Below are 25,133 nucleotides of genomic sequence, written 5' to 3'. Positions count from 1 at the left end.
TGTACAAAAATCCCAGATTTAATCCCAGTTAGGAAACTTTCATTGATTACAATCCTGATACTTATTTCTCTTTAGTATTCAACAGACATATTAGTTCAAGTGATTTATTATAATATTGTCCTTTAAAGACTGACTAGAAGCTGATTTAAGAGGATCCAGTAACAAGATTGAGTGTAAAAGAGAGACCAAATGACCAGCAGGGACTTTAAAATGGCTCAGAAAGAGGAAGCTGTGGTTTAGTTACTCAAGCCTGATGTTTCCAAAGACGTAGACAAAGTGATCCTATTTTCGATGGGTGTTATTTGACCATAATTATTTTCATTCATTATGCAGAATATTCAAGTATGAAGTCCATATTTTGGATTTTGACAGAATACCATACATCAATAAGACATTACTGAGATTTACACAAGCCAAAGGAGCTGTTAGATGTTTTGGGGTCTTCAGACACCACACAGTATGTGTAATAAAGGGGATTTCACAGCTCTGGAAAGAAGAAGTGTGGCTTTAATACTACATTGTAGACCAGAATGACATTGACTGGGGGGAAAAAAGAGGAAATGAAAGCTGTGAAAAACCTGAAAAGAGAATCTTCTTCCTCTAGAATATGTGTTACATGAGCCAGAAATCAGGATACAGGAAACAAAGAGAGAAGTTAAGCACCTGAACTGCTTAACATTATTCAAAGTCTGGGGAAAAGTCAACATTATTAGTATTAAAACATGCAAATACGTTTAAATAAATGTAAAAAAAATGGGTTTTGGATTTGTTAAAATAATAAAGTTTGAGTTAGAGAACAATTTTTTTTAGTATAAACGTGACTCTAGTGTAACAAGACAGCTGAGCTTCATCGTAAGAATTAGCATGATCCATAACAGAAGAAGAAACGATGTGTGGATGATTTATAACTGTTCTATCAGTAACACCAGAAGAATAATAAAAAAAAGTGAAAACAACTGCCACCGAATGTAAATTGTAGGACAGTGAATTTTTATTGCTTCATTGTTTTCGTGGTTTCAGGTTTCATGTAGATTGAGCTTTAGATTTAAATGTGTACTTCACAAAAACCTGCATCAACACACTCATCATCATCTGAATGTGCATCAGTGTGTCAGTGATGAATTATGTGAAAGTCTCTGTATCATGAAGATATCTTTATATTTCTGCTGGTTTATCCAAATTTTTTATACACAAACCGAATATCTGACATAACATCATACTTTCTCTGTGGTATTTGTCCAAAATAAATGGACAATCATCGTTTTTATTAAAAAGCCAACGGAGCCATGTCAGCAGTGAGTATTGGTGCACCGTTTGCTTTAAAGCAGAATAAAACTATATTTGGTCCCAGGAAACAAGCACAGGAAAGTCCCAGCCTGGTCACCAGAGCACAGAGAACTCCAGTTTGCTGAAGCCAGGGTCTTCTCTCAGTTGCCAGTAAGTTCCATTGGTGATCCACGAGTCATCTTCAGACCAGCTAACAACAACAAAAAAAAAACAGATGGAGAGAATTAGCTCTGATCTTCAGATGTACGTAGTGTGAGTGTAACATGCTGGAGGTGTGTTCAGCGTGTTGAGCTCAGGATCTTTATCATAGCTTTATTTGTGTTGAGAACGTCAGCACTTACACATACAGAAAACAATACGAACATAAAGCCTGCATACTTGAAAAATCTTGGAGTGTGAGTCATGTTGTTCTCCTCCAGTAATCTCCTTCTCTCCCTCTGCAGTGACTCGATCCTTTCTTTCTGTTCTTCGGCTCCAGGAATATCTCCTTCCTCCAGCAACCTGAAACGGTGTCAAATGTGGAGGTGGTGCTCAGGATTAACACGGCTTCGGAGGTCTGTCCATCTACATGTTTGGTCAGGAGAAACACTCGCCCTCATTTTTTAAATTATTTTATTTGACATATTAATATAAGACATGACAAAGTAACATTAGTTCAAACTGTAAACTTGAAACCTTTTGTGTGTGTGTGTGTGTGTGTGTGTGTGTGTGTGTGCGTGTGCGTGCATGTGTGTGTTCATTTATACCTCTGGTCTGGCCTGAAGCGTGTATCTGTCTGAGGCAGGAATGGACTTATATTCTCATTCAGCTCATTTAATTCAATAGCAAATTGAGTGAAGCCGTAGTATTGCTCATAGTCCTTGGGCAAGGGGTCTATTAACACACACACGCGCACGCACACAGAAACACACATGCACATGCAAACACACACACAGAAACACACACACAGAAACACATACACACACAGAAGAAACACACACATACACAAACACACACACACACACAAACACACACGGAAACACAAACACACACAGAAACACACAGAAACACACACCATGTGTTATGTAAAACAGTACAGATTTCTGTAACAGATTAATAATGAAATATTCTTCTGTACGTCTTTACATACTGGCTCTCCAGATGCAAACAGCTGAAGGCGGGTCCCCAAGGTACAAGGCCTCATTCCATTTACCAAACAGTGAGTGAAGCACATGACCCTCAGGACCAGTCACCACTGCTTCTACATCATTAGTGTTCCCACTTCTAGACTTAGACTGAGAAACAACATACATATAGATACACAAACACCTAATACATTAAATACAACAGATTTAAAGCCAACAGAAGATGATGACATAGAACTCATCCACATCAGTGAATTGTAAACTAGTAGTTTAGGTTTGTTGTGCATATCCACACTGTCCACTTTATTAGGAACATCACTTCATGCTGTTAAATCAAAGTTAACCAGACTTTCGTAAATGAATGAATTTCCACGTAAACACGGCAGGTCATCGTTGAGTAACCCATCAGAAGCTCAGTTTTACCTTGAGGAAGGTAACTTTGCAGATGCTGGTGTCTTCTGAAGTCGCTGTGTTTTTGATGGTCATCTCACCGTAGTGTTCAATCCAGCGCTCACCACTTAGGATGTTATGGATGCAGGAGGTCACCCTGTTCAACTCATAATGATCCCCAAAGCTATGACAGAGAGACAGAGAAATATGAGAAGGAGGAAACTCCCACTGAAAAGGTGACTGATTTATACAGTAGTGGAAAATAGACTGATCACCATGGCAACACTATATGGATGGTTCCCACTGGGACAATCTCCATGGTCCTGCCCCAAAATTTGTTCTTCCACCGGACATCTAAGGGAGAGACCAGGTTGTTTTGTATGTATGTATGTCTATGTCTCTCTCTCTCTCTCTCTCTCTCTCTCTCTCTCTCTCTCCCTATATATATATATCTATCTAAATATATATAAATATATATATATATATATATATATATATATATATATATATATATATATATATACATATATACATATATATATATATATATATATATATATATATATATATATATATATATATATATATATATACATATATATATGTATGTATATATATATATATATATATATATATATATATATATATACTCATACATACATACATACACACACTCGCTCTTATGAGTGTGTATAAGAGCGAGTGTGTGTGTGTGTGTGTCTATGTCTCTCTCTCTCTCTCTCTCTCTCTCTCTCTCTCTCTCTCTCTCTCTCTCTCTCTCTCTCTCTCTCTCTCTCTCTCTATATATATATATATATATATATATATATATATATATATATATATATATATACACACACATACATACATACATACATACATACACACACATACACACACTCGCTCTTATACACACTCATAAGGACAATTAAACCACTTGTCATTCATACGAAATAAAATATGTTTTCATTTGTTTTAAATAGATTTTCTAAAAATAACTTGGATAATATTACCGCTGCCCTTTAGAAGATTAAAGAAATCTAAGACAGACTATGGCTATAAAAATACTGACAAATATGAGTTTCGCTTCTCTGAGGTGTGTCACGATATTTCAGTTTAATATTCAGAACTATTCTTACACACCTGACAGCACCAGAGAAAGTACACGGCACGAAGATGGCCAGTGGGAATCTATCTGCCTCCTCACTAAATATTAGAAATGTTCAAATTTATATTTCTATAAAGATTTTTTTTTGTGAAATTTCAAGCACATAAAAGTGTCTTCAGTCTTATAATCAGCCGATCTGTAGAACTGTACAGATGCTCAAAGGGAAGATCACTATCTCTACAGCGAAATATAAAGGAGGATCAGTGATGTTTTAATGCCTCCAGTGAATCTGTGGAGGATACGATGGAGCACTGTATCAGAAAGCTGTGACTGAGAGAAGTAGAACTGACTGCTCATGATGTATAGACCAGTTAACAACGTGCACTTATTGTCTCCAAAAGACAAAGCATTAGCTTCTGTTCTATTAAATTTTAAAAAAAGAATTGTGCGAAATATGAAATACTAACTTGTGTGTGTATATGTATGTGTGTGTGTGCGTGTGTATGAGTGGGTGTACGTGTGTGTGTGGGGGGGTGTCGGTGTGTGCGTGTGTGGGTGTGGATGTGTGCGCGCGGGTTTGTGCGTGTGTGTGTGTATATATATATATATATGTGTGTGTGTATATATATATATATAAATATATATATGTGTGTGTGTATGTATGTGTGTGTATATTAGGGCTGAAACGATTCCTCGAGTAATTCGAGTAACTCAATTACAAAAATTATTCGAGGCAAATTCCTCTGCCTCGAAGCCTCGTTTAATTCATTTTAAAGCTCACGTCACGTTCTTGTGCAATCATTTTGTGTGCGTGTGTGACACGGGCTTACATCAAAGCGGAAGGAGACGCGAGGAGTTAACGGTCTTTTGATTTGAGGGCATGGGCCCGCGCGGGCGCGTGCGGGCTGCAGAATGGAAGGGCGCGATGGCAATGAGCAAAGAGAAGAAACAAACAGGAGAAAACGACAGAAAATATCCAAAGGAAACATTGCTTCAAAGCGCTGGGCAAGCCTCAGTTCTGAGCATGTTGATATGTTTACCTTTTTTTCATGCAATCACATACTCCTTTAAAGGACACACACGTTGAGAGAGATATATATATGCTTAAAGCACTACGTGTATGGCCTCTTGGTCCAAGTTCCTGTCCATGTTTTTGCCTCTTAAATGCCACAAAGCATTCCAAGAAGACAGTAAAGGCTTATGTTATGCATGAGCTGTAGATTTTGAATCTTTTAGTTTTGAAAGTTAAGTTACATGACTTAAAGGCAGTATTTTTATATTATTATTATTACTATTTATTATTATTATTATTATTTATTTTAATGTATGCCTCAGTTTTGATACTTTAAAAAAAGTAATTTGAAAGTAATTTATTTTTTTTCTTTTTGCATCTCAGAAAAGGGTTCATTTAAAGCCCAGACTGTGCAGCACTTAAATGTACTTAAATATCCTTCACAGTCAACTTTGTCATTGTTCACAAGTACGAGTACAGACAGAGAAACAATGGGTAATATCTAAATGTTTATTTTTGATAGAAAATATTGTTGTATGCATTGCATACTATGCATTTAAAAAATAAAAGTTCATTTCAGTCAGGACCACTTTGTCAAATGAGGATTTATGAGATGATATGCATACAGTTAGTGTTGGCGGTATGGTTCTGTTCTGGGCAAAAATCCACGCACCCGTCCATGCATGGACAGAGCAGGGAGAGCAGCAACTAGAAAATAGAATAGACCCCCCCCCCCCCCCCCAAATAACTGCAGAATCATTAATCATGCATAGTATTAAATATGCTCACTTATTTGAAAAATAAATAAATAAATAAATAAATAAATAAATGAATAGAGAGAGGGGGATAGAGAAGAAAAAAAACGAATACATGATGAAGATTTATAACGTAAACTGGTACACGAACAATGGGTTGGAGGAGTGAATTTAAATCGCGGCAGCAGCGATGCGCGAGAAAGCGGCTCATTCATTCATTCATTTTCTACCGCTTATCCGAACTACCTCGGGTCACGGGGAGCCTGTGCCTATCTCAGGCGTCATCGGGCATCAAGGCAGGATACACCCTGGACGGAGTGCCAACCCATCGCAGGGCACAGACACACACTCTCATTCACTCATGCAATCACACACTACGGACAATTTTACAGAGATGCCAATCAACCTACCATGCATGTCTTTGGACCGGGGGAGGAAAGAAAGCGGCTCAATGAATTGGAATTTAAAGGGTCGGTTAATATGGATGTCGTAACCGGATTGGTGCGCGTCATGAACAGCTGATTATCAGCTGATGCATGCTTGATGACGTGGCCTGCCTGAACTAACGCGAGGCTTGATTTTTCTCAAAAAGGAAACCAATTAGTTGTTCATTTTCATGTTCATAAGACCCGTCTTATTTTCTCTTGTATATTTAATATTGCTCTTTAATTAAGCAAAAATTTATCCGATTACTCGATTAATCGATGAAACTTTCGGTAGAATACTCGATTACAAAAATATTCGATAGCTACAGGCCTAGTGTATATGTATAAGTATATATGTGCATGTATGTGTATGTGTATACGTGTGTATATATATACACACACAGTTGAAACCAGATATTTACATACACTTCAGAAAAAAAACACAAAAACTTTTATTTCTTTACTGTCATACATTAAATCAGTAAACTTTTTCTGTTTTAAATCAATAAATATTAACATATTTTTTTGCATTTGTTAAATGTCAGAATCGAGCGAGGGTGATTTTTATGTATTTTTATTATCAGTCTCATCAAAGTCAGAAGTATACATACACGTCCTTATTATTTGGTGGAACTGCCCTGAAACTGTTTCACTTGGGCCAAACGTTTTCGGTATCCTTCCACAAGCTTTCTACAATAGTTTGCTGGAATTTTGGCCCACTCCTCTTGACAGAACTGGTGTAACTGGGTCAGGTTTGTAGGCCTTCTTGCTCGCACTTGCCTTTTCAGTGCCGCCCACAAATTTTCTATGGGATTGAGATCAGGGCTTTGTGATGGCCACTCCAATACCTTGACTTTGTTGTCCTTAAGCCACTTTGTAACTAGTTTGGAGGTATGCTTGGGGTCATTGTCAATTTGGAAGACCCATTTGCGCCCAAGCTTTAACTTCCTGGCTGATGTCTTCAGATGTTGCTTTAATATATCCACATAATTTTCTTTTCTCATGATGCCATCTATTTTGTAAAGTGCACCAGTCCCTTCTGCAGCAAAGCAGCCCCACAACATTATACTACCACCCCCATACTTCACAGTTGGGATGGTGTTCTGAGGCTTCAAAGCTTCTTCCTCCAAATATACCGTTTATCATTATGGCCGAACAGTTAAATTTTTGTTTCGTCAGACCACAGGACATGTCTCCAGAAATTAAGATTTTTTCCCCCATGTGCAGTTGCAAACTGTAGTCTGGCTTTTTATGGTGGTTTTGAAGTAATGGCTTTCTCCTCCCAGAGTAACCTTTCAGCTCATGGCGGTACAGTATTCGTTTTACTGTGGATAATGACACTGTCTTACCAGTTTCAGCCAGCATCTTCACAAGATCTTTTGCTGTTGTCCTGGGGTTGATTCGCACATTTCGCACCAAAATACGTTCCTCTCTGGGACTCAGAATCCGTCTCCTTCCTGAGCGGTATGATGGTTGTACATTCCCATGTTTTTTATACTTGCGTATTATTGTCTGAACGGATGAACGTGGGACCCTCAGGCATTTAGAAATTGCACCAAAGATGAGCCACACTTGTGGAGGTCAACAATTCTTTTTCTGATGTCTTGGTGGATTTCTCTTGATTTTCCCATGATGTCAAAGAAAGAGGCTCTGTGTTTGAGGTGTGCCTTTATATGCATCCACAGGTGTGCCACCAATTAACTCAAATGGAATCAATTAACCTATCAGAAGCTTCTTAAGCTCAGAATGGAATCATCTGGAGTTTTTTTTGTTTAAAGGCACGATAAACTTAGTGTATGTATACTTCTGACTTTGATGAAAGTGATAATAAAAATACATAAAAATTCTCCCTCGCTCGATTCTGACATTTAACAGATGCAAAAAATATGTTAATATTTATTGATTTAAAACAGAAAAAGTTTACTCTGGTTTAATGTATGACAGTAAAGAAATAAAGGTTTTTGTGTTTTTTCTGAAGTGTATGTAAATATCTGGTTTCAACAGTATGTGTATATGTGTGTGTATATGTGTATGTGTGTGTATATGTATATATGTGTGTGTATGTATGTGTGTATGTATATGTATGTGTGTGTATGTATATGTATATCTATGTGTGTGTGTGTGTGAGTGTATGTGTGTGTGTGGTGTGTGTGTGTGTGTGTGTGTGTGTATGTGTGTGTGTATTTCTCTCACCTTGCCAAAGTGTGAAGTTTTTGGATTCGCAGTGACATGCAGACACAGGGGGGTGATGGCTGACCTGAGGAACAGGGAAATGTGTATGAGCCAATACTTTGAGGGCAAAAACCTGTGTGTGTGTGTGTGTGTGGTCTTGTGAGTGTTGTACCTGCTCGGAGATGAAGCGGAAGCCCTTGTCTGGACGCTCACACTCGTATGTCTCTCCCAGTAGAGGGTTAAAGGGCTTTTTCCCTGCTCTGGTATACGTACATGCATACATAGACACTGCAAATGCCACAACGTACACCTACACACATGCACACACACACACACACACACACACACACACACACGTGCACAGTAGTGTGTTATTCTGTATCTGTAACATTCAGTGATTAGGGGTCAGGGTGTAAAGATCGACCCAATCTCTCATCAACAAGGTGTTTCTGCCTGCAGACCATCACCTCATCAGCAACTTCTGAAATACACAAACTAGTCCTTCTAACAGTTAAAGACAAAACGACTGGATAAGTGACTGGTGTGTGTGTGTGTGTGTGTGTGTGTGTGTGCAGTGTTGTAATATCTTTCCTCCAAACTTACTTATTGACTGTGATTCATCATAGAGAAATACATGTAAAGTCACACACACACACACACACCAACCACCACACCAGTCACAGAGATCAGACTTTATCTTCATGCTGATAAAAAGAGAGGGCTGATCTCTACAGGTTGGGAATGAGATGTCGAGCGGAAATCTCCCCAAATGTTCATGTATAACAGTCGGTAGAGTTTAAATTGAATGGTGCAGAAGGTGAAAAGCTGTGTTGAGAGAGCTCAGAGAAGAAAGGGCAGTTAGTGAGAGAGTCTCAGCCCTGTTAGTGTTCCTAATAAAGCGTCCATATATAGCTCAGATTTGTTCTCACCATGCGCATGTGTGGGTCCTGTGTGTGTGCGGCGGTGTCCAGTAGGTGACAGTACTCCATCTCCTCACAGAGTCTCTGCAGTGTGTTGACTGGCTCGTTGAGCTGCACTGGCATGGCCACCTTAGAGAGGTCCTTCCCAATGTTGGCAGACAGAATGCTCCATAAATTCACACCCCCACTCACACATGCACTTGGTAGCCTTATGCGCCGTTGTATCTTGCTTTTGTCTGGACGGACACACACACACACACACACACACAAATGTAATAGGTCACAGAGAGCTGTTAATACACATAATTTGTGTTTGTGTGTTTAGATGTTTTACCCGTGTTATCCTTCTCAATCCCTGCGTCGCTGCTACAGAGCTCCACTGACACATTATCACTCACATCACTTAAGCAGGAGTCGTTATCTGAGGCCTAATTGTGCGGATAAATATAGACAAATTGAATGCACATAAGAAGCAACATCCTTTACTCCACCCTATGTTTTTATTTTCGCAAGCACTCTGACCTCGATCTCAGAAGAGCTGGAAGAAAGCAGGTACTCTTTTGCATCAACAAACTCTGACAGCGACTCGGGTACTGAGCCTCGTATCTCATTTGAGACTTGCTGCAGGAGGTGTTGGGGCCCGTCAGTCGTGTCCTGAAGGATCAAATGAAACGTGTTTGGATCTTTTCTGTTGTGTTATTTATATTGTGCTGATGGTTTATTTCTGCAAATGGACCAGTGGTGTTATTATACGGCTGTGTTATTCCCTGAGAAACACACACACCTTTTCAAGAATGCTCTTTAATTCCAGACTGCACCGAACTCTGTCTCTCTCTGTACACAGAGAAGTGTACGTAGATTTCAGGGTGGCACACACTAAACAGAGAACCGGAGAATGTGCAAGAGAAGAGAGAGCCATATTGAGAGAGCCAGAGAAGTGAAACATACACTTAATACCACTAGCTGAAAGCAGATGAAGGATTAAAAAGGAATAAAAATGTTCTTGTTGCTGTTTTGTTTAGTACACAGTGGAAAAAACTGCAGGACTCACCGGTGCTGGCCAACCTGCAGAAGTCCTCCTGTAACTGTGAGGCATTGGTAGGTGAGTCTGGGGAGTCTAGATGTGACTCTGAACAGCAAGGTTCAGATGGTGTTAAGTTTGGGTTGGAAACATACAGCTGAGTAGATGAAGCCTGAGTTGATGTAGACAGCACACATTAACGTTTGAGTCACCCAAACCACGCCACAGCAGCAGCTAATAATATAACTATAAAAATATTAATATTATAATATAACTGTCTGCTTCACCTGCAGCGAGTTTTTCCTGTTTTTTTGGTGTGTTCGAGACCTCCATCTCCTTGTTCTTTTCTTTTCTTTCTTGGGATCATCAGTCTGTCAGGACCAAAGCACAGGAACATTAGACTGAATACCAGACAAGCTGTTGTGGAGGAAACACATTGTGGAGGAAACAAAAGAGTGGATGTGGAACACAACCTGCACTGTGTTTATAGTGGATGCAAAGAAGGTGCGATGCAACACTTCCATATTCTTCAACAGCAGGTTTAGTTCTAGCAGAGATGATTCACACTCCGACAGTTCTACGAAAGGAAACCGGAAAGAGTTTAAGGTACAGAAACCTAATAGAGTAATGAAAGGATGAAAAGGTGAATTATGGTACACTTGGTTCTGCTCATACCTCTGCAGCACTTCTTCATATCCTCTGAGCTCTGGGTCCAAGTGTTCTTTGATAGGACAGATGGTTGTTTAGAGAGAACAGCTCGCTGGGGGGGGGGAATTTTAATGGTCTTAAAGATTATTATTTCATGCTCTATTTCACAATGTGTGAGATGATTCCAATTAAATCTTATAAAAATAAATAAAAAAAACTATAACAAACCATCGGTTCTCTGTGTCAGATTATGTGAAAAAGATTCTCTAACAAAAAAAAACCTGTGATTAAACAAATTAGGTCACAAACAGTAATGTTCTAGCTAGGGAAAATGCATTTTATTCATTGATGCTTCAGTGTTAGCATCATTAGGGCATTAGCTAGCATTGTTATGATGATTGTTCTTATAAAGATATCAACTACACCTACTTACATGAAGCTGGACATTCAAATATTTAACATTTTTATACAGCCTGCATTTACACAGCCTTCCAGGGGCAGACACACTGCACTACAACCTGCAGCACTGTTCCATCAGCCGCATGGCCTTGTCCTGAACAATTAGCTGTATTTTGTTCCATATATTTCCAGCTTATTTTACAGGACATTTTATTCTTCAGTAACTAAAACACTGAAATCTAACCAGTGTTTTAGTTACCACCATCTTCTTTTCCTTACGTATCAGTTAATTTGGTTTTGTTGTAAACTGGTCTCGAGGCAGGACATGGACATAAAGTCTGAACATTTGGTCATACAGCAGAACTGTGATTATCAGAGGCAGTAATACCCTTCTGAGTGAGGAGGAGTCTGAGTGTAGATGGCGCTCTTGAGGATCCATGACTATCTCATTCTGACGGAATATGCGGTGATTTCGTAGCTGTGAAACCCAGCCATCAAACTGCTCCCGTGACTTTACCTACCAGAACAATAAACAATGTTATAAATAAATAATTAAATAAGAGGAAAAAGCCACTGTGTGTGTGTGTGGCCACCTTTAGATGGTAAATACTGTCCTCTGCGTCCAAATCAATACCCATGTTTTTTTTATTGATGGACATGACAGAAAGACCAATGTCAATGCGGCCGCGGAGTTTCCCCTTCTTCAGCTAAACCCAAACAAACAAAAAACACACAGAAAATGTGTTTAAAACATATGTGTGAAGTGTCTTCAAAACATTCCCTTAGCTCCCCAGAACATCCTTAATGTGAATCCAAATTTAGAATCGAAATTATTTGTATGAAAACAGTAAAAATCTTGGCATTAATGATTTGTTCATATTTGACTCAGGCTGGTAAATCCTTCATTATGCAGTTAAACACTACAGTGGTGTTTAGATGTGTTTGATGTATTTGGACTTCACGGTTGGTTTAATATAATCACATCATAACAGTGACAGAGAGAAAAGGTTTAGCATTTGTGATAGCAACACAAGCAAGGCTGCTTTCAAACAAAGAAAAACCACTCTTCGCCCCTTTTTTCCATGGATCGCAAGAAGACGTGGCGGTTCAACACCTTGGACAGCGGCACGGATGTCAACAGTCAGAAAATCAGCACCCAGGCCAGCACCACTAAATTAAAGTGCAAGGCAGACCAATCAGGAGCGCTTCTGAACTCTTCACCCTCCAGAAGGAGAAAACCGCAGAGAGCTAGGCTCAGCAGCCAGAACAAGGTAAGGCTCTCTTCAGGTCTGTTTTCTTCCCTCCAGTATCTGCTGAATGACACAATGCCCAGGAAGATCCTCACTCTCTTCAGCAGAGTCGGAATCCCCATAGACATTCTCACCGACCAAGGTACACCCTTTGTATTTAAACTACCGGTGGATCTGCATAGGCTTTTACAGGTTAAGCACCTGAGGATATCCATATTGTGGACCAGTTCAATCAGACTCTCAAGAGGATGCTGCGCTGGGTGGCAGACAAGGAAGGGCTGAATTGAGATCTCCTCCTTTCCTACGTCCTCTTCGCCGCTCAAGAAACCCTCAAGCCTCTACAGGGTTCACCTCCTTCGAACTCTTGTTCGAACAGGAGCCTCAAGGACTGCTGGATGTGGCCCGAGAAGACAGGGAAGGACAACGCTCCCCATTTCTCAGTGATCGACTTTGTCCAGTATCTGCATGCCAAAATCAACCAGGTCGGTCACATTGTTAAGGAGCACCATGAGGCGGCCCAGTGTGAGCAGCAGAGGGCCTATAACCGAAACACATTCCCAGGAGTTCCAGCCAGGCGACCAGTTAATTCTTCTAGTCCGTAATTCAGCCTGAAAGTTCCTGGCCATGTGGCAGGGCACGTTCAAGGTGCTTGAAAGTGTGGGACCTGTAAATTACCTTCTCCAACAACCAGGTAAGCACGCAGACACTCTACTATATTAACATTCTGAAGAAATGGTTTGCGCTAGCTCCAGCCAGCCTTGTTTGCTTTTGCTTGTGTCACCACAGATCCCCAAGAGCAGGAAGTGGTGAAGAGGGGGATGATCTCTTGCCAGCTGAGTAACAGGACCTCATAGAGCTCATCGACCAGTACTCTAATGTCTTTTTGTCCATGCCTGGGCTCACACAGCTGGTCCAACATGAGATCAAAACCCCTCCTGGGATGGTGGTCAGACAGGGGCCTTATAGGGTCCCTGAAGCCTGCAGTCATGAGAAGGAGATGCCGGCATTCAGCTAGACGGGAGGAGGCGGTCCTGCCCTATTGTAGTGGCGCCTAAGCCTGATGGACCTGATGGATCTATCTACCTCTGCAAGACTTTGGGAGGCTGAACCAGATCTTGGAATTTGACTGCCCCTCCCTCAGGTGGATAAAGTCATAGGGCACCTCAAGAAGGCCTGGATTGTCTCCAAATTTAATCTCATGAAGGGGTACTGGCAAGTGTCTCTTTCCATGGACGCCAAAGCCAAGACCACCATCAGCACTACCGGTGTTCACTGGCAGTATTAGGTTCTTCCATTCATCCTACATGGTGTGCCCACCATATTGGCCCTTCGCAGCAGCCTACCTGGATGATGTCATCATTCACTCCTCCACGTGGGCCAACCACCTCTTCCATCTCAGGAAGGTTGTGGGAGGCCTCCAGAAAGCCGGGCTCAGACCCCCAATTGTCACCTAGGGCTGACCAAGGCACAGTACCTGTGCTACTGTATCGGCCATGGACTACTAAAGCCACAGGAGCAAAGGGTAGAGGCCATTAAAGTTTAAACACAGTCCACCACCAGGTGAAAACAGGTACGTGTCTTTCTTGCGTTAGCTTGGTACTATCGCCGTTTTATGCTCAACTTCTTTTCTATAGCTTCCCCCCTTTCAGACCTTACAAAGAAAGGACCCAGTCTATTAGACTAGGGAGACCAAGTGTTCCCCCCAGCTGAAAGAAGCCCTCACCAGCCATCTGGTCTTCAGAAACCCTGATATTAAACTCCCCATCACCCTTCACACCAAAGCATCTGAGACAGGGCTGGGGGCCATCTTGTCCCCAGAGTTCAAGGGGAGGAGCACCTGGTCCTTTTCCTGTCAAGGAAACCGCCAAGAAGAACAATGCTGAGAAACGAGAAACCCTAGCAATAAAGTGGGCCGTAGAGAAAGTTTACTGCCCCTTTTTCTGGCTAAATAAACACCTTTTGGTTAATGCTTTTCCAGTTTCTCTTTGCTGTTCTGTGTTCTCCTGCTCAGTATGCTACAGTGTAAGTAACGTTAAAAAAGTTTAGATTTGGTTCTGAAGTCAGAAATAAGCGAGGAACATATTTAAGAAGCTCCAAACTGCCTCTCTGTAACCTGCTTTATATCCAAAACAAACAGACAACAAACAGATTCAGGATCTCATTATATCTACACCTCGGACAAGCCTTGCACATGAAAAAATGTAAATACATATGAAACATCTACAGAATGGAAACCTACAGTAAATTACAGGTAAATAAATAAGGCTGAGACACTGATTGGTTGTTCTGTTTTGTAGCTGACAGAGTTGACAGTGTTTACCTGATTATCATCAGGGATTATTTTAAAGCTTATGAAAAAAATGTGTGAATTTTCAGAATGACAACAATCACCATTTTACAAAAATGAACTAGGATTCTGTTTTTGCTCAGAAAAAAGCCTGAGGTTCAACATCATAAAAATAAAAGCAGAAAGAAACAGAATGTTCATTTAGCATTCTCAATAAGAAAAAAACTGTGTGTGCATGTGTGTTGTATACTCACATCAGCTAACGTTTTGCCGTACATTAGGATCCCTCTTTCCAATCGAAAATATCTCTGCCAGAAAATAAAATGTGTGAGAAAAAAATAAGTGTGATTAATAAGAGTCTAACAATAATCTCAGGGTCTCACAATCGCAGCTTCTTAGCAGGAAATGTTTCAAAATTAAAAATACCTCATTAAACCAACATAATTATACCCTGTTCCAAATTATTATGCAAATAGTATTTCTCATTTACCTAAATAATTGATGTAAATAACAGTCAGAATAATTCTCATGTTATCAACTATTAAGAGTACAAATCAAATTTTACTGAACAAACCTCCTAATGATAACAGTATTTTTTTAAACATAAACTTACAATGCACTGTTCCAAATTATTACGCACAATAAGTTTCAAAACACTTTATAGGTTGTAAAGAACTGAAAATTGTCATTTGTTTTGTTTGCAGCATATTTACTGAAATCAAAAGCTATTTCAATCAAACTTATAACAACATTTTAACTTTTTAAACATTTTAACAGGTCACGTTACATTTTAACATAGGACACCTTATTTGATAGCAGCTTCACAAGTCTTGCATCCATTGAACTTTTTGGACAGTTTTTTTTGAACTCCATTTAACTTTTTGGACCATTGAGTTTTTGGACAGTTTCTGCTTGAATTTGTTTACAAGATGTCAGAATAGCCTCCCAGAGTTGCTGTTTGGATGTAAACTGCCTCCCACCCTCATAGATCTTTTGCTTGAGGATGCTCCAAAGGTTCTCAATAGGAGTGAGGTCAGGGGAGGATGGAGGTCACACCATGACTTTCTCTCCTTTTATCCCCATAGCAGCCATTGATGCAGAGGTATTCTTTGCAGCATGAGATGGTGCATTGTCATGCATGAAGATGACTATTATGGAAAGCATAGTTCTTCCTTCTGTACCAGGGAAGAAAGTGGTCAGTCAGAAACTCCACATACTTTGCAGAGGTCATCTTTACACCTTCGGGGACCCTAAAGGGGCCGACCAGCTCTCTTCCCATGATTCCGGCCCAACACATTACTCCACCACCGCCTTGCTGACGTCACAGCCTTGTTGGAACAGGGTGGCCGTCCACCAACCATCCACTACTCCATCCATCTGGACCATCCAGGGTTGCATGGCACTAATCAGTGAACAGGACTGTTTGAAAATTAGTCTTCATGTATTTTTCTGCAAAATGCAGCCGTTTCTGCTTGTGCATTGGTTAGTGGTGGCCGAAAAGAAGGTTTATGCACAGTTGCAAAACTCTGGAGGACTCTACACCTTGATGTCCGTGGGACTCCAGAGGCACCAGCAGCTTCAAATATCTGTTTGCTGCTATTTAATGGTATTTTAGCAGCTGCTCTCTTGATCCGATGCATGAATCTGGCAGAAATCTTCCTCAATGTGCCTTTATCTGCACGAACCCGTCTGTGCTCTGAATCAGCCACAAATCTCTTAATAGTGCAATGATCACGCTTAAGTTTTCGTGAAATATCTAATGTTTTCATACCTCGTCCAAGGCATTGAACTATTTCACTCTTTTCAGCAGCAGAGAGATCCTTTTTCTTCCCCATATTGCATGGAAATGGTGCTCTGCTTAATAATGTGGAACACCCTCCTTTAGTAGTTTTTCCTTCAATTGGGCTCACCTGGCAATCTAATTATCACAGGTATCCAAGATTGTTTTCAGTGATCAAAAGAGTCCTGAGACACAATGCCATAAAAAAACAAAATATTTAATCTTTGTGACACTTAAATAGAATTTGCATAATAATTTGGAACAAGGTGTAAATAAAGATGAAAGACAGTGGTGAAGTGGTGATAGTGGAAAATTCTCTCATGACAGCTGATTATTGATTAATGAACGCATTCTGCTCATCTCATCTGCAAAAAAAGAACAGAAATCAGATTATGTGATCAGTTTCCTGAGTGCTGCAGCTGTCTAAGGTTGTGTCTAATGTTGAGAAATGCCATGTTTAAATCCTGATGATGTCACTTGCAGCTCTGTCTTTAGTGGTCTGAGTATATAAAGGATATAAAGAGGACTTGAAATCCTTCTGACACCAAAAATAGGAAACTTTGTCCATAAGAAATGAAATAAATAATAAATAAGGGATGCACCTTGTGCCAGCCTTTCATTGGCCACTTCCTCCTCTTCAGCAGGAAGCCTTCTTGCTTACTTGGTCTCTGCATGTTGCTGTTTGGCTCCCGAAGGCTTTCCATTAACTCCCAGCCTCCTTTCTGTCAGAGACATACAGCCAAAAAACATGTTTACATTTAAAATCTCAGATAACGACTGAGGACTGAGGATATACAGGCACTCAGCTTGAGTCTGGTCAAGCTGAGTCTGGTCTGGTGCGTCACCTTCACTAAACTGTTGGCTTACCTGTTGTTCATCTTGACTGTCATTCGAAGTCACACTCGATGATCTCGAGGTCTTCTCTGGGACTGTGGACACATTTTGCTCCTCCAAGTCCATCTTTGTAGAGCAGAGATTCCAGTAGAAAAGCCTCTATACAACCATGGCCACTGCAAACAGCAGAAAGAGAAAGGGAAAAGGACAGAAGTCAGCAAGTGCTCAAAGATGGTACATTTTACAGCTTTGCGTTCTTTTTTGGATGAACACTTACATAGACACACATCTAGCACTGATTACCACTGCTGTGTAGATGTCTATGTTTATCTCTGCTTCTGATGTTGTGTGTGTTGTAATGTCTGCGCTTATAGACGACAGTCACTAGGGTTGCAAAATTCCGGGAATTTTCAAGGCTGGAAACTTTCCATGGAAATTAACGGGAATATATGGAAATAAACTGGGAATTTAAAAAAAAATAATGCAGAGTTGCCTATAACAAGGAACTTAATTGTAGTTAAAAAAAATCTCAACAGCATAATTTTGTTTAAAACAACAAGATTTAATGCAATTTAAGTTGAATTTGTACCCTGCATTCCTTGGTCACTTGCACACAGCACACTGCTTACTGGAGGGCCATTGAGGCCACACCCCCTGCATGTACTTGCATTCTCCCATAACTTGCACAGTAACACTTTATTTTAGGGTCATTTAACTAGTCACTTATTAGCATGAATATTAATAGAATATTGGCTATTTATTAGTACTTATTAAGCACATATTAATCTGCATTACCTTATTCTACATTCTCAATTGTACCCAATACCTAAACTTAATAACCACCTTACTAACTCTTAATAAGCAGTAAATTAGCGTTACCACATCCACAGATAATTTGATGTCCCTCCCCCCCTCACTCACACCCCCTGAAATAAAAAAAAAATCCTCTATACAATAATGTTTATTAAATTAAGTTTAGTATGTTTATTACAAGCATAATAATGTTTATTATGCTTTTGTGTTACTCAATGAAATAATCAACTAAAGTTCTACTTACGATTAAATCAGTCAAGACGTCATTTTTAAAATTTGTATTACCTTGCATGCATGTCTGCTTATGACCAAACAAAACGTTTATTTATGTTTGTATATGCTATAGTTTATATACATTTCCCTATATTTCCCAATAATTCCCATAAATTCCTGTACATTCTGATAAATTCCCGTAAATTTCCATAAATCCCCGTAAAGTTCCCAATTTTGAATTTTTCCAAAATTCCCCGGATTAAGTTCCCGTGAAAAGTTTCCGGAAATTTACCGGAAACTTTCCACCCCTTTGCAACCCTAACAGTCACACACGTCCTCCACACTCAGAGTCATATTCATATGAATCATTATAAAGAAATACACACACACACACACTCTCACACACAAATGAGGAAATGACATCACATCTCCACAGATTGTACACACTTCCCTTCAGACGCCTTCACCTGCATGCCAACTGACACACATCACAGATACACACCAAGCAGCAAGCTCAGCGTAGGCATGAGGGAATAAAAAGCTTCTCTTCCTGCACTGCTTATCACTAAACCTCTCGTCTCTGTCACCACAAATAAGAGAGGCAGAATAAAACCGCAGGATCGAACCCCAGAGCCACAAGAATCATGATGATCTGAGATGTCGAAGAAAAATGTCATAAACTATGAAAAAATCAAAGTCCTACAAAACACATCCCATGCCACTGAGTCACAACAGCTGAGGATTTCATGAACCTCCAGAACTGTCAGTGGAGATCACATGACTCCAGCAGTCACAGGAGCAGCAGTCCATAAGGTGTCTAGTCAGAAATATCCAGGTTTGTGTAAAGATGTGATCTGAACTCATCATGTCCTGGTGTCAGAACAAATCAGTGTGGTGAAGTTTTTCCAGCACACTGTAGAGCTTGACTCCTAATGCAGAATGCCCGTGGATCTTAATGTTGTTGTTAAACCCTTCATGGATACAGAACATTCACAACCAGGTGGAAACGTCCACATCATAATCTAACGTGCCACAAGACGTATCTCAGCATCAAACACTAGAGAGAGAATGAGGGGAGGAAGAATTTGCAAGAATTCTCACAACAGATCTGTGAAACTCTCCAATTTGTATCACAATTATTTCTGCACAATACAACATTCTTTCAAAATTCAACCCAATTTTATTTGTATAATGCTTTGAACAACATTGTCTTAAAGCATCTTTGCAGAAATATAATCTGAATGAAAGCCTGAGGCAACGGTAGCAAGAAAAAAAATCCCTGAGGTGATATGAGGAAGAAACCGTAAGAGGAACTCAAAAAGAAACCTCATCCTCATCTGTGTGACACCAGAGAGCAGGAGCGTTCACCACAGTGAGTGGGATTATAAATCATTATAAACACAGAGTCGGATTATAAATGTTTATAAACAATGAGAGTGGGATTATAAATCATTATAAACACAGAGTGTAATTATAAATCATTATAAACACAGAGTGGGTTTATAAATCTTTATGAACATTGAGAGTGTGATTATAAATCATAAACACTAAGAGTGGGATTAAAAATCATTATAAACACTGAGAGTGGGATTATAAATCATTATAAACACTAAGAGTGGGATTATAAATCATTATAAACACAGAGTGGGATTATAAATCATTATAAACACTGAGAGTGGGATTATAAATCATTATAAACACTGAGAGTGGGATTATAAATCATTATAAACACTGAGAGTGGGATTATAAATCATTATAAACACTGAGAGTGGGATTATAAATCATTATGAACACTAACAATGTGGAATTATAAATTATTATAAACACAGAGTGGGATTATAAATTATTATAAATATGAGTGTGGGATTATAAATCATTATAAACACTGAGAGTGGGATTATAAATCATTATAAACACTGAGTGTTATTATAAATCATTATAAATACTGAGAGTGGGATTATAAATCATTAAACATTGAAAGTGGGATTATAAATCATTATAAACACTAAGAGTGGGATTATAAATCATTATAAACACTGAGAGTGGGATTATAAATCATTATAAACACTAAGAGTGGGATTATAAATCATTATAAACACTGAGAGTGGGATTATATATCATTATAAACACTAAGAGTGGGATTATAAATCATTACAAACACTGAGAGTGGGATCATAAATCATTATGAACACTAACAATGTGGAATTATAAATTATTATAAACACAGAGTGGGATTATAAATTATTATAAATATGAGTGTGGGATTATAAATCATTATAAACACAGAGTGGGATTATAAATCATTATAAACACTGAGAATGGGATTATAAATCATTATAAAGTTTATAATGATTTATAATCCCACTCTGTGTTTATAATATAATATAAACAAAGAGTTATACACAAATTCCTTCCTGCCGAAGCCTTCAAATGTTCAATGATGGAGACCTGAGCACAAAACCCTTCACTGCCAGCTCTCTGCAGGTGACATTCTGCCTGTCTAATAATTTGACCTGGGGGTCACATTTAGAGACACAAAATGAATTTGTAACTCAAGTGTCTGCATGTTGTGCTGCGGTCCCTCGATTAAAACACTCCGGTCACTGCTTTTTTATCCATAAGATAGACTAATGGACTCCCAAAACATTTTTCATGTCTAAATGATTTCTGTTAACACAATAAAAATGTTGGGAGACAAGATTTTCAGACATTATCCTAAAACTGTAACACAGTATTACAAGACACCCATAAAGACAGATTCACTTTTTACACATTTCATAACAAGCACTGTTAATGTTTAACATGCATTAAACTACACACCCTTCTGTGTAAGGGTTATAGAATAACCATAACCAAGTGTTAAACAGAGATTGGACACAGGAAGGAAATTCATTCAGATAGTAAAACATTGTAGTTATGTGTTTAATGTATTTGTGCTGTACTATAATGATATAATAACAGACACACACAGACAAACATAGACACACACACAGACACACACAGACAGACAGACAGACAGACACACACACACACACACACACACACACACACACACACACACACACACAGAATTACTTCGTGTTGATCACACAGTCTACGTGGCACAGACTACACCTTTAACACAGGACACTTACATCAACCAGTTTATTGTGTGTTTACTATTAAAGTCTTACATAGCGTAACTTTAGGAAGTGTGAGACACGTGTGTGTGTGTGTAAAAAGGTACTGTAAATGTAACACACACACTGTAAAGGTAACACGCACCTACCTGAAGCCCTTGTTTGTTCCCTAATGTACAAAAGTTTTAACGCCGGAAAGCAAGTGCTGTAAAATGGAATCTCTGCAGCACACAGTGGGCGGGGACAGGACCGAGGTGAACGGCCAATCATAATTAAGCAAAACGCGAAATGGCCCTATCAGAAGACAGAACTGACGTGTAGTGGGCGGTGACTATCGTTCTGTAATACAGCTAGCAGAGATGACAATTCCGGGTCTTTTTAGTGAGTCGGATCATTTGATTCGGCTCATCAAAAAGAGCCGATTCTCCTCCCACTCGGTTCAGTGCCATTTTTTTGCTAAATCAGTAAATCAGTTCTAATCAGTAAACAAAGTTGTTTGTAATTCATCAGTAAATATCAGAAGCCACAATGTGCATGTGACATGTTCACTAGCATTAAATCCCAAGACAGCAAATGATCATTAGGAGAACTGGATGCTGTCTGTATCCATATTCAGACCAGATTCAAGTTAAATGTGGTGCTGCAGCATTTCTATTAATTTCTAATTTATTTATTTATTTATTTTACCAAATACAGCACTTGTCTGTCTTTTGGGTTTAGTCCAAATACACGTCTGTGATTTTTCTATGCAGACGTTGCCTCACATTGGAAAACTAAACGTTTTGGCTTCTGCTACTTGTCATATTTAATGATGTGGCATGAGTACCAGTGACCCTCCCTTTAAACACGTCCCAAATCAGCAAGAATCTCTAATGATCTCTAATGTATAAAATATCATCCACTAGAAACTTGTTCCTACTTCCATTGTAATATTTTGGTTCTGTCTGGATGTGAGAGTTTTATCACACACTAATTCAATACACTAATTCATTGCAGAGCCACAAGAGTGTCTCTGTGGAGTCCTAAAGAATCAGTTTGGAGGACATGTACAGTACTGTATCGTGTTGAGGAATCTGATGGCCTGAAACTTTTTCTAATGTTTACATGACTTGTAAAGCTGCTCGTGCAGAAACAAATCTTGAACAGATATTACCTTTGGCATTCTAATGCATGTGTTATTGCAGCGCTGCACAGTATAGCCATGACTATGAAGGATTTGGTGAATCCTGTAGCCATTAAAAGCCACTGCCTTTTTGCCCTTAAATCCATGTTAAAATCCAAAAAAGTTCCAGCCAACATCTAAGAAAAAGTGGACGTCTTCAGGTCTGGTTCCTCTTTAGGAGAAACTTCAGCAACTAAAGGGACTGTGGACATCTGTACAAATAAGTGTATGCAAATAAAAAAATCTTGAGCGTACACTAACATTACACCTTTGTAACCTGTAACCTACAGGAAAAGAGGCACACATTAACTTCCAGGGATGAATGAAACTTGGTCCAAATCTGAACCCAAGACAACATCTAAGGACCTTGTGAAGAAGTTTATCATGTACTGTATGCGGATTTGGGTGTGAATATTACATTAAAGCTGAAATCCTGCATTTTGCACTCATTCATTATTTCATTCCAACTTCAAATGTTCATGAACGTGACTGTGTTCAAAAAAAAATCTAGGCCAGCACATACGTATTTAATTGGATTTGCAACATCATATTGGTGCATAGAAAGGGATTTAATCTTTGGGTAGATTTAAAATCAGCCTGAATTACTGCCTTTTGCATTAGAAGAAAACTGTAATTTCACATGGAAATTGGTGTGTAATAAATGAATACAACCGCCATAAATATTCATGAGATACGTGACACATTTTGAAACGTGTAAACATTTGTTTGCATTAGCTTCCATTTTTAATGCAGCTATCCCCCCCCCCTCTTTAAAAGGTGCTGAATGAGTGAATTAGTCATTAAACATCATTAAACATTTGAATACATACACACTGGGTGGTCAGGGTTACTACATTTCAGTTTTATATCTGTCGTTTGTTTTGCATTAAACATTTATGAAATTAGATTTAAATGTAAGAAGAAAGTTCATTCGTTCATCCTCAGTAATTAATTTCCACACTGCGGTGTATTAAGAATGTCCTTACACATGTATGAAATTGTGAGAGTTAAGCAGTTGTCTAACACACACACACACACACACACACACACACACACACACACACACACACACACACAGCTAGCTCCATGGTTACTGAAGTGTGTACCAAGTGAGCAGAAAGGATCTCATCTAAAAGATGACATTTCAATGTCATTGGACTGTTTAATTTGATATCATGTGTGTAATTACATGTCTGTGTAAGTTACTGAGTCCAATTTATGTGAGGACTACTTCATCTGTCTCAAATCAGAACACTTAACTCTTTCCCTACATTAGTAAAGTACATGGTACTTTACGAGCCAATGGGTCAGGCAGATGAAGTAGGATGGAAAGAGATCGAGATTCGATTAAACATAATTGCACTCATGGTTTTTTGTTACATGTGAGCAGTAAAAGAGATGTGACGTACGACCGTCTGTTCTAACAGCACAGTGCTGTGCTCAGTGCATAAACCCAGCGTTAAACCCATAAACCCAGCATTAAACATTTACTTGACCGTACATGGCTACAAGAAGCTGAATTTAACACGTTGTCATGAAGTCATGCCAGCAATAAAGCTTCCAGGTTCATTATACAGAACTGTTTTATTTTATGTATGTTTTGAGTATTTTAATGGATACTAAGCTTCATTATTTAACACGATACACATCCTGAAAGTGAGATCTGAAGAGACGTCATGTCATGAGAGTTTTTATAATCAAACACATTATGAACAAACATAAAAACAAGTGAAAAACAACCCCATTCGATCTCATTTCTAAAAGATCTTTTGAGTCAATTCTAATGGTTTATGTACACATGAGTAAATAATATTCAAATTCACCGCATCACAACTCCACACATTTCTTGTTCTTATACTTATTCCTGTCGATTAACATTTTTATTTTTTTAAAAGAGATCATTTCCAAGAAATAGCTCAAATATTTACAGCTCTTATGAGTATGAGGATGCAGTTTGATTGCAGATAATATGTCAGCATTTGGTACAATAATTCTAGCTTTAGTTCAACAGTGTGGTGTTTCATGGGGTTTAAGACGATTTGCTATTTTTTAAACTGACTTGTGTTTACATCCAACTTTCAAAAATCAATCCATTTTGTCCTGTGCATCTCTTCTCTTGTTAAAACTTCTTGTATCGTAATTCTGCTCAATAATAGTCAAACACTTATATCATTTATATCCATATATTTATGTCTATGTACTGTATGTCAGACAGGGTTCACGACTCATAAGGCTTTGGCTCTGCTTTAAATACAAACAAGGTTGTTCTATCTGACCACATCAAAGATTCTACTTCAAGTAGTATCTAAGATCTTACCAAGATGTTTAAATGAGGACCAGTCGGTGAATGACGCGTGCGCCTTGATGCGTACTGATGGAGTGCGTCCTCGTGCGTCCTCGCAGCGCGGCTTCTA

At 39.0% G+C, this 25,133-nt stretch overlaps 1 protein-coding gene across 4 annotated transcripts; it reads right to left on the bottom strand.

Moving 5' to 3' along the window:
* Nucleotides 1-969: 969 nt before the first annotated feature.
* osbpl3a (oxysterol binding protein-like 3a) lies at nt 970-21,829 on the bottom strand. 4 transcript variants are annotated; one of them, XM_060865928.1, is made up of 22 exons: nt 21,707-21,829; nt 17,446-17,588; nt 17,181-17,300; nt 15,053-15,106; nt 11,855-11,968; nt 11,650-11,778; nt 10,890-10,974; nt 10,688-10,791; nt 10,502-10,585; nt 10,245-10,386; nt 9,978-10,069; nt 9,716-9,847; nt 9,528-9,621; nt 9,203-9,429; nt 8,446-8,583; nt 8,295-8,358; nt 3,077-3,155; nt 2,835-2,985; nt 2,417-2,561; nt 2,034-2,160; nt 1,666-1,788; nt 970-1,477 (listed from the first exon to the last, which is right to left on the bottom strand). In XM_060865928.1, exons 2-22 carry the CDS (start codon nt 17,536-17,538, stop codon nt 1,381-1,383), a joined length of 2,394 nt encoding a protein of 797 aa, XP_060721911.1. In that variant the 5' UTR covers nt 17,539-17,588; nt 21,707-21,829; the 3' UTR covers nt 970-1,380. The 4 variants fall into 4 exon arrangements, with proteins under 4 accessions (XP_060721911.1, XP_060721913.1, XP_060721912.1 ...); XM_060865930.1 differs by having other exon boundaries at nt 10,890-10,935; XM_060865929.1 differs by having other exon boundaries at nt 21,703-21,723.
* Between the last annotated feature and the right edge of the window lie 3,304 nt (nt 21,830-25,133).

Source organism: Tachysurus vachellii, chromosome 3 (assembly GCF_030014155.1).
Source record: "Tachysurus vachellii isolate PV-2020 chromosome 3, HZAU_Pvac_v1, whole genome shotgun sequence".
NCBI classification, from domain to species: Eukaryota; Metazoa; Chordata; class Actinopteri; order Siluriformes; family Bagridae; genus Tachysurus; species Tachysurus vachellii.
The sequence above is the reverse complement of the archived record's forward strand: the minus strand, read 5'-3'. Positions and strand labels throughout refer to the sequence as shown.

Bases quoted from the DNA above. Each gene is read 5' to 3' on its own strand.
- osbpl3a (XM_060865928.1), bottom strand. From the start codon at position 17,538: ATGGACTTGGAGGAGCAAAATGTGTCCACAGTCCCAGAGAAGACCTCG. The intron at 11,969-15,052 runs GTGAGTATACAA...GTTTGGGTTTAG, and splicing joins ACGGCAAAACGTTAGCTGAT to CTGAAGAAGGGGAAACTCCG. The intron at 10,792-10,889 runs GTATGAGCAGAA...TTCCTTTCGTAG, and splicing joins TATGAAGAAGTGCTGCAGAG to AACTGTCGGAGTGTGAATCA.